Source organism: Populus nigra, chromosome 16, assembly GCF_951802175.1.
Source record: "Populus nigra chromosome 16, ddPopNigr1.1, whole genome shotgun sequence".
In the NCBI taxonomy this organism is placed as follows: domain Eukaryota; kingdom Viridiplantae; phylum Streptophyta; class Magnoliopsida; order Malpighiales; family Salicaceae; genus Populus; species Populus nigra.
In genome coordinates, this window is record NC_084867.1 from 8,332,393 (window position 1) to 8,343,007 (window position 10,615).

Sequence of the window (10,615 nt, forward strand, 5' to 3'; positions counted from 1 at the left end):
TTTGAAAATCTTCAACTTGATTCTTGATATTCCAATTTATGTAGTATTGGGTCCGCACATGTTGAGATAGGAGAGAAAGTCACAAGAAAATATTAAAGATAAAGAAAGTGTTTGGTCAACAATATTTCAGTCATACATAAAAAAAAATTGATCTTAGTATCAATAATTTTTTTTTTTTTAAAAAATAAATATTGAAGAGAGAGGTTTTGTTCATCATACACATGTTTTTTATTTTGGCACTAGCATGTGGGCCAGTCTTTCCAAGCACGTGAGTTGTTCTTTTAGACCCAAATGTGCATGGTCTGTTTGATATACAAGCCTTAACTTTATTTTATTTTTATTTTAAATCTTAGAATAAAGTTATTTTAAAATAATTTTATTAAAATGATATTGAAACAATTTTTCAATTATGTTATAAATCTCAAGAGGATGAGAGCTTTTTACAGAAATATTAACAATTATTTTATGAATAATTATATATTAAATTAATATGCATATATTTTTTAAATTGATTATTAATATTCAATAGAATATCTATTTCATTATTACAATTTTTTATATATATTTTTATAAATTTATCATTCTTAACTTTATTTTTACAAGTGCGTAAAAATGATTCATGAGTTTATTGAAGCTTACTTCTACAATCTAAATAAGCTTTTATTTTAAAAACAATATTTTTAATAACAAAAACATAAAAAAAGAAAGTTTTTGATTAAAAGATGCATTTGTTCCTTGCCATTAGATTTTATCCAAGAGTGCTAATAAAAAGATATGTTATTATCCAAAAGAAAATTACATAAATGAGAATAATTTTGATGAAAAAAATGAATTTCGCTTTCAAAATTATATAATTAAATAAAAATAATTTTCAGGAAATGCTCCACAACAATAGAATAATTAATAATATTATATTTATTACTTTCTAGAACTCACTTTAAAAAATAAAAATAAAAATCCTAAATAAAAATATTTTTATCATTTTTTATGGATTATAAATTTTATATTATTTTTTTTCTGTGTCAATCTGTTTTTTTAAAATGGATCACATGAAGGACATATAGAGACCATCTAGTGACTGTACTTCCAATAGGAAACTCTACCAATTTGCAATCAAGGCAGCTAACTTTTATATTGAAGCATGAAGGTTTCAATAACAATGCGATGCAAATTGATACACAAATTTCTTTTTTTTACCAAGGCATAAAAGCATGCAATGGAGAAAGCGACACCAAGGTACAGTGCACTTGAAATAGGGACGAAAGCCAAGTGAGGTACAGGATAAAAGTCGATAAGATAACACGATTCTTAACAGCGGCCATGTTACTGAAGACATGCCTTGAAACCTTCAGGCTTGGACTGCCTTAACAGAGCAGCATCTGGAGTTTTAATCTGCCGTCCAGCTCTGCTCAACAACTTCCCTCACTCTCCGGTTGTACTCCCGCTTGGTTTCACTGAACATCCGAGCAGCTTCTGAATTTGCAGGAGAATTGGGGTTGGGGTCACAGAGCAACGACTGAAACAAGTTCATGTACAAAACTCAATCAACAGAAGTCATTCATGCAGTAAAATTACTCAAACCAAATCATTTTGGGTATCAGAGTAACAAATGACGAGTAAATTTATGATGTTTTTGGATCTGAATTCTACAGTCCTGAGCAATTTAATTACAGTGTAAGTCATCATATGAGGGAGAAGAGCAGGTAGATTGCGTAGTTACTAATTATAAAGGGTAAAGAACATCCACAAAGAATAGCATGTCTCCTTCAAGTTCTCAGTCAAGAAATTGAATCTTGTTCCTTCTTCTGCATGTTCAAATCTTTAAAATCCCTTTAAGAAATACAACTCAAAGGCAATCAAAGTCCAAACTAGTGTCAGATAAAAAAAAAAAAGTCGTTATGTGTTCATTATTGTCCAAGTTCATCAAATATTACTAACACCATGCATCCTGTGTTTATCCAATCAACTATCCCCCGGTCTTCTATTATTAAAACTTACATATCAGCAGTTTTTTAAGGATTTCTAGGCAATCTTATACCAAAACTTAAATGACAGATACGGCTTCATGTTTTACCATTTCTGGGAAAGGAAAGGGAGCACAATGCTGAAATCATGCAAGATGTGATGCAGGAGATAAAATAATAAGATCTATGTGATCTGTTTAGATTCTAGATTGCAGGGGTATTTTAATATTTTCAAGGTTTGCTGGAAAATCTTTTCCACACCCTTACATTCCAGCAGAAATCCAAATCAATCAAAAGCCTAAACAGCCTCTGAAAGTTGGATCCAGAACAACCCCCACGGTTGTCCTGCATCAAGATGTATTCCATGTATGGAACATAATTTATGAGCACAAATGATACTCATCAAATACATGGCTGGGGTTGATTCGTACAAACTGCACAACTAACGCATGCTGGAAATAAAAATTTATTCACCACACCAAGTTCTCTCGTATATAAGTCAATTTATAAGTTGGAATCCAATAAAAAGTTGTTTGGATCACTAGGAAATGCAACAAAATTCATTTCAAAATTCAGCTCAGTATCAAGCAAGGCACTGGGTACTTCGATGCTGAATTAAATTTATTGCTATAGAAAGTTCTCTCCTTTTCTTTCTGTGTTGTCTCAAGTGAATTGACAAGGGAGTTTTTGGAAAAATTAATAGTTTCCTTAGTAATTTTAGTTTTCCCATATAGTTTAGAATAGTTCTGTGATTTAGATTCTTTAGTTGCCACATGATTAGCATGTGACTTTATTAGAGATTTCATTTCCAACAAGTACTAGGATTAGGCTTTAACTAGCATAAATAGGGTGTGCCTAGGCTATTTCACAGGTTGTCTTATTTTCTATCATTCAATTTATGCTTTTGATATTTTCTACAGATCCTAAACCCATTTTTTCTAGTTCCAGCTTCAATATTCTTCAAATTTTAACCATGGTGCCATAACTTGATGCTTATCATTGTAATCTCTTCCCACCCTACATCACGAATGCTTAGTGCATGAACCTTGAGAAAGACAAATTCAGGAACACATTAAGCGTATATGAGCGTATCACGGGTCACATAGAATAAACTAATCACTATATCATCCAATGATAACATAATTTCTGCCATACCTGTATAGATGTGAGTATAGCTGCCACATCATATATAGGACTCCACTGATTCTGTAAAATATCCAAACAGATACTTCCATCTGCATAAACTGATGAATTCATAGGGAAAATTAAGCAGTGATAGTCATAATAATGTGAATGCTACACTGATGATAATTCAAGCACTTACTGTTTGGATGAAACATTCGTGAAACAAATCGCACTGTGGGTGGTTTGTTTGGATAATCCTCGGAAAAATGAAGAGTCAATTTAAACGTGCCTGGAGAACTCAAAAAAAAATTGATTCATGTAGATTTAATTGTTACAAGAAATTGTAACAATGAGGTTATTGAAGCAACGAAAGCAAAATAAAAAAAGACCAAAAAATTGTCTTTTCACTTGAAGTTATGCAGCAAGCACATATGGCTGCATAGCTGGTGGCCTATGACTAGATAATTTTTCATGATTCAGAAGTAAACATGCAAGCTAACAAAAAGTAGACCGGTCAAATAGCCGCTCATCTTCAGCTTCACCTTGGGCTTGGACTTAAATAGCCTAACAACTTCAAATCACACATTGTGGCAAATTATTTGATTTCGGCATGACTGACCGACTATAGTTAGACAAACTAGAGCTTATCCTCTTACATTTTTAAAATTATTTCATAAAAAAGAGAGGAATGTACAAGTAAAGCTTCAGAAATAAGTCACCTGGCTAATTGAGGAACTAAACACAAAAATTCAAAGCAAGAGGCACTCCAGTCTCACTGAATGCAAAGTCAAGGTAATACTTATGAAAGCACTTGCAACAAAACATCCTAAAGAAGCAATAAATGCTATCCCAACCCACAAAAAATAACCTCAATGTGTAATAGTCCTTGACAATTCTAGAAATCCTCTCCAATACAGCATTCAAGTAAGAAAAAAAGAAAGAAAGTAAAATTAGCGTAACACCTCAAAATCCCACAACCACCCCACTCCAAGAACCTATTAAAGGATGTAGAAGCTTGACTTGAGCTCCATAAACTATTTGGCTTCGGTTTTTGTTTAACCTGATCTCATTAGTTCGTGTAGTAAAAATGAATTATTCTGATAATTCTTCGAAGTCAAACTACTGAAAAATGCAAGATTTGCCTATGAAGCATATTATATTTGCATGTCAATACATGGTTACACACTAATATGCCGTGTAATGCAATACTTCAACACAGTTAAGCAGCACAATGATTAGACTAGACTGGACGAGAAAACAACCAAGTTAAACTTCAGTTTGCACTTGATTCAATAAGGTAAATTTCAAACCAGCACTCAACAATGAGATAAAGCAGAGTGAGTTGTTGTTTTGAATATATAGAGTAATGTAATTGTCCAGCATTTGAACATTCATGAAGTCAAATGAAACAGATGCATATAATCCAAGAAATTTCTATGGGGGCATTGAAACATTGAAAAAATATAATGCAGAAACACATAGATTGCATGGAAACATGAGCTCATCCATCTAGCACATACTTTCCCAGAGTACAAGCTTTAGAGCAAGGATTACTCACCTCCATCCCATGGAGTGTCATCAGGACTGCATCAAAATCAGACAAAAATAGCTTAACAAATTGTACTTATATATATATATATATATATATATATATATATATATATATAATGAACGAAAGGACGAAGAAGCAAGGAAATTTTTTTTTCCAGAATGGCTTCTTAACTTACCCAAAAATCACAGCATTCCAAAGCATTATGTTGTTATCTTGAGGTGCTCCACTGATGCCTGCAGGCGGGTCTTGCTGCAACCTCTTAAAATCTCTCATCAATCTCTTCCGTGCAGGAGTCGACATTGCGGGGGGCACCTGCAAAGCCAAATCATCAAACCTTTAGAAAAATCCCAATTCGATTTCAACCATCACTAAACACAACATAACAATGATTGGAAAAATATAAATAGACAATCCTTCTAATAGTTATCACAGCATAGGATCACATAACTCAATTAATAAAATCTTGGGCTTTCTCCCTACAATTCATATGCTGTATATCTTAAGACAAAGCGAATCCCGATAAAACCAAAAACCCATCAATCAATCTACCAAGCGGCAAAACAGTTAGGGTTTACGATTTCTTCATATCTTCTGATTTTATTTATGCATATACATACAGATCTAAAAATAAACAAATAAGAAAGTAACAGCAGATATAAATGAATTATTTACCTGTAAGAAGAAGAGATAGAGAGGTGGTTTCCTCTTCTTGTTTTTTTCTTTGGGAGCTGAGGATGGATTGAAGAAGAAACAGAATCCAATATTTTTAAAAAAAAGAGAGAGAGAGAGAGAGAATCAAGCTTCTTCTTCAATTCTCTGTAAAGAAATTGGAATGGATTGGATGGATGATGCTCGGCTTATTGAGTGCGTGAAGAGATCGACCAATCCGATTCCGTCCCTACCTATCTAATTCACTTTCACTGCCGGTAAAACGTAAAAACCTTACTATTTTTTATAATTAATTATAGCCTCCAACACCTGATCCTATTTTTTCTTTTCTTTTTTTGCCCTATATATTCACCATTGTTCTATTTCTAATCATATAGTTCGGGATTTTTTAATTTTATCCTTGTATTTCTTTAATTGTTTTGCCATTTACTACTAAATAACTAAAAAATATGAATTTTTCATAATTTGATTTTCTTCCTCATACATTCCTCTCATTTTTCATTTAAATCCTCGTATGTGTCATAATATTTTTCTCAAAAACTAAATTCAAAAGGTAAGTTGGGGATGATGTTGGGAACTTCTTGAAACTAGAAGGGTAACATGGAAAGACTTTAAACAATAGGGGTTGAAGTCGAACATAGATGAGGGACAAAAACTAAATCTATCCACAGACAAAAATGTGGTCTCCCTTTCTTATTTTGTTTAACATCGTTTTTTTAAATATTTTTTATTTAAAAATATATTAAAATAATATATATTTTTATTTTTTAAAATTTATTTTTAATATAAAAATATAAAAAAATTAATTTTTTTTTAAAAAACCTTTAACATGTAAACGACATGAGATGAAAATAACACAGAACAGTACAGAGGAGCATTGTTGTTTTTGTACACTCTCTCTTTAAATGTGTGTGTATATATTTAACTTCATAGACTATTTAAACCCATCCTAGTAACCGGTTCGGTTCAAGATCTGAATTTTAAGTTTTAGTTGAGTTATAAGTCACTTGGGTTAATTAGATTTTAATAAAAAAAAATAAAATCTAATAGATTGCAATCAAGTTTTTGATTGGATCTTGTCAGATTAACTGGGTTAACCTATCAAGCCAGCCGGGTCACCCCGGGTTCTAACTTTTTTTATTCTTTTTAAATCTGGCCCGGTTCCAGCTTTGAATTTGCCACTTTCTAGATCCCACCGGCCAATTTCAAAACTATGTATAAAATGATAAAAGTATACAAGTGGTACCTATAAATAATTTTATGGTGGAACTATATATATATACAACATAGGGATATTAGAAGCTCTCTCTATATTTTATGGAGGACAACACTTGATGTCCCTAATAATTTTGATTTAATGATATTAGAAGTTCCCGTGGTATTGATTCTTTTAATAAAGACTTTTATGATTTAGTCAATTTTGTAGAAAATATCTTTTTGTGTATAATCAGCTTAATTTCCTATTATTTTTTACTTCTAAAGGGGAGAATGGACACGATTCAGCTTTTCAATTTTGTAAGATTTTAATTTTTTATAGCTACAAATTATATTTTGAAAATTTTAATTATAGTGGAAGTTTTTTACATACTTTTAAAAATACAAGAAGATAAGAAAATGATTGTTATTTATTATTTTATTAATTTATGCTAGATTATTTTTTTTTATTTATAGTTGAATTTTTATTTTATTTTTTAAATCAAAAGAAAAATTCTAGAAAAAAAATAAATTTATGTAAAGATTATAAAACCTTAAACATGAAATCAAAACTTTCATGCAAAATTAAATTGAAAGATCACGCCCATGAAAAAAATACACAAAATTGAATCATATATGTTTAATCAATAAATACATAATTTTATCCTTCATTAATGAAGTAAAAAATAAACTACTTATTTTTTTTAAATAAAAATATAATAAAAGACACTTTTTATGATAAATAAATAGACAGTTCTCTAAAAAATAATTTTTTTAAAAAAATAACAACAAATACAACATATCATTAATGAAGTAAAACAATAAAGTAACACTTATTTAATTAAATAAATTAAATAAATAAAAGACACTTTTCTATGGTAAATAAATAGATAGTTAGCTAAAAAAAATTATAAAAAATAATAACAAATACAACATATATTAATAAAAAATTAACAATAAGTTTTTCAACCATTCTTTAATTTATTTTTTCTTTTTAGAATAAAGGGACAAATTCAAAAACATTTACATTTATAAATAAATTAAAAAGTTGGTAATAAAAATTAACACTTATGTGTTAAATGTATTAATATTTGTTTTTGAGATTTTAACAAAAATTTTTCATTCTTCTAACCAATAAAAAACTAACATGTATTTAATAGAAAATCGGATTGACTATAGACGAAGACATCTTCATTGCTGGTTAAGGAAATATTTAATTGTTTAAAATCTACAGGGACCAATTAAATTAATTTTAATAAATTATAGGCAGTTTTAATTACTCTATAAAAGGACCTCTCAATTTCAGTATTGGGTGTTTATTCTTAAAGTAAATATACATATGTCGAGCATAAAGAACATTAAAGGCGTGTTTAGGAATGTGGTAGCAGTTAGAGTTTAAAGTGCTTTTTATTTAAAAATATATCAAAATAATATATTTTTTAAATTTTTTAAAAATTATTTTTAATATCAGTACATCGAAACAATCTAAAAATATAAAAAAAATAATTTTAAGAAAAATAAATTTAAATTTTTAAGAAATGCGGTTTCAACCAATATTCAGAGTTAAAAATTAAATTAAGATTGACATGTGTCAATATAAAATATAGTTTGACTTGCATTAGGATTTAATAAACTACTTTATCTTATACCAATATTTTTATAGAATTAAAATTATTTATGTAAACAAGACTCAAACATTGTAATAGCATAAATAAAGCTAGATATTACTACAAATAATGATCATCCTCGTATATTTAGATTCCTATAATATATCATTTTTCTCCAAAGGGTTTTATCATTTTTATTTTCTTTATTGCTTTCTTCACTATTTTTCTTTATTTCTTAAGCATTTAAGTTTCCAACAAACATTTCTTTCTTTAGAACTCTTGTGTTTTATTTACATGGTATTGCTTTTAGAAAAGATTACCCTTATTGAGGGTTTAAGGTCTAGAATTCTTGTTTTATCTGTTTAAAGATAATTATCAGCTCGTCACAAGTTCAATCCTAAATATAAATTAATTGGCATTTAAATCTTTTTAATACTAATATAAGAGCTCTTTAAACAAAGTTGGAGAACATAACTTATAATATGACCTCCCACAACAACATAATGATGGTCAACCAGACCATACAAGTCATATTTGATTAGTTGGATCATATATAGAACAAACTTCATTAGAATATGCCTGGCATCACATAGACATACACACACACGTGGAGGAAATTGTAAGGAATTATACAATAATAAGCACTTCAATAGAGGAGTTTAGAACAAGTATGCTTCTTACAAAAAAGTATTTCCCCAACATACCACTTGTAGTAACAAACATAACCCAACCTAAATGTGATAGCTCTCGATACACTAGTGATAGACACACTTATAGATGGATCTTCATCATCTAGTTCACCACTATAATATAGAACTACATCCAAGCAAATCTCTAATACTTTCATATAGTCCTTTAATAAAAACAGAACTTATAAGAAGATAAGCCTGCAATTAAAGGAGGCAAAAGTTAGTGACCTGTTATTTCCTTTGCATTCATCCTCCGATCAATATTATTATGATATTTACTTAGTTGTAACAGTGCTAGAAAGTTTTTTACTACCATGAAGAAGAACATCATCTACACCTACAAGAGGAAGCTCTAGAAGCAAGATGAATGCCAAGAAAATAATGAAAAACATAAGTGGATCAAGTTTTAACAGTGATCAAAGTAGAGTTAGGTTGTAGATAAATTTAGACCATCCCAATTCCATTTTTGCCTTTTTGGTTTTTTAAAAAGAGAGTTTAATTTAGTTTATCCATTTGCAGCTTTGCAATTTTGTTTTTGTTTTCTATTTGATATACTAACTATATATCCTTTATTTGTGTTATCACTAACTTCATTGTATGGTTTCTGTGATTTAAGGGGTATCTTAATTCTATCTCATAAGTTTGATTTGCTTCAAATACTTTATTCAAATTTTCCCCCATTACTCATTTTTGTCCATTTCCATCATGATAGTAATTGATTTTTTTTTGTAAATTTTAATTACATCATTTTTATTCATATGTTAAAATAATTTCTCTTTATATATACATATATAATAGATAATATATGAAAATGTTGAATAATTTCTAAGCAAATGCTATTTTAATGAAATATCATCACTTTAAAAGTTTCAACTCACTACTAGAAAATCTATGAATACAAACGCAATCACCAATGAAAAATTTTATTAGTATTTTAGGGTGATATTTACCGACTGAATATATTCTATTGCTAACTTTGTCGGTATTTACTGACATAATACTTCTGTTGGTAAATACCGAGGGAATTACAGTCAGAATAAAAGTAATTTTAAAAAAACTAAAAATATGATAACGTGTATTTTTTATGGACAATTTTACTGATATAATTACTGTTGGATTAAAAAAAAAACAGTTATACAGTGACATGTCACTTATACCAACAGAATTGTTGATGGATTGACAAACAAAATAATTATGTTGGTAATAGTTAATATATGACCTGTCGACACTCCCCTCCCTTATTTCTCCTTCTTTCCCTATGCAACTAAACAAATCCCCCCCCAAATCTGCAACTAACAACCCCCTTCCCCCCAAACATCACCCCTCATCTCAACATAACTCATCATTCCTCGACTTTTCCAGTCATAACAACAATTTTATTGTGAATTTTTCATTTTAAGTAAGTAAATCTACTATTTTTTTTTAATTTAAATACAATTTTGAAATGTCAATTTTTTATTGCTTATTTGTGTAGTATATGTATTTTGTTTGAGTGTTTACTTGTTTTATTGTTTTTTTTTCAAACAAACTTGTTGTATGGATACATAATTTTGTACATGTTATGGTTTGTTTTAGATTTTATAAAATTTTATTTGTTTGTAAATTATTGAAACTTATGTCGAATTACCGACTTAAGTATGTTGTGATGATATAAATAATGGTTTGTTTAACGGGTCCATTTTATATTTTATCAATTTTATTGTCGAGTTATAATTTTCATAAATTAATATGTATAAATTTATATGTGCGTAGATAATTGATAATGAATTAAGAGAAGTATGAAAATAGATTTATTATTTACTTAATATAGTTAAT

At 29.0% G+C, this 10,615-nt stretch overlaps 1 protein-coding gene across 1 annotated transcript; it reads right to left on the bottom strand.

Annotated features, from left to right (window-relative positions):
* Positions 1-1,106: 1,106 nt before the first annotated feature.
* LOC133675909 (ubiquitin-conjugating enzyme E2 2) lies at positions 1,107-5,523 on the bottom strand. Its single transcript, XM_062097462.1, has 6 exons — positions 5,314-5,523; positions 4,817-4,953; positions 4,648-4,673; positions 3,289-3,378; positions 3,120-3,208; positions 1,107-1,516 (listed from the first exon to the last, which is right to left on the bottom strand). Exons 2-6 carry the CDS (start codon positions 4,939-4,941, stop codon positions 1,388-1,390), a joined length of 459 nt encoding a protein of 152 aa, XP_061953446.1. The 5' UTR covers positions 4,942-4,953; positions 5,314-5,523; the 3' UTR covers positions 1,107-1,387.
* Positions 5,524-10,615: the final 5,092 nt, after the last annotated feature.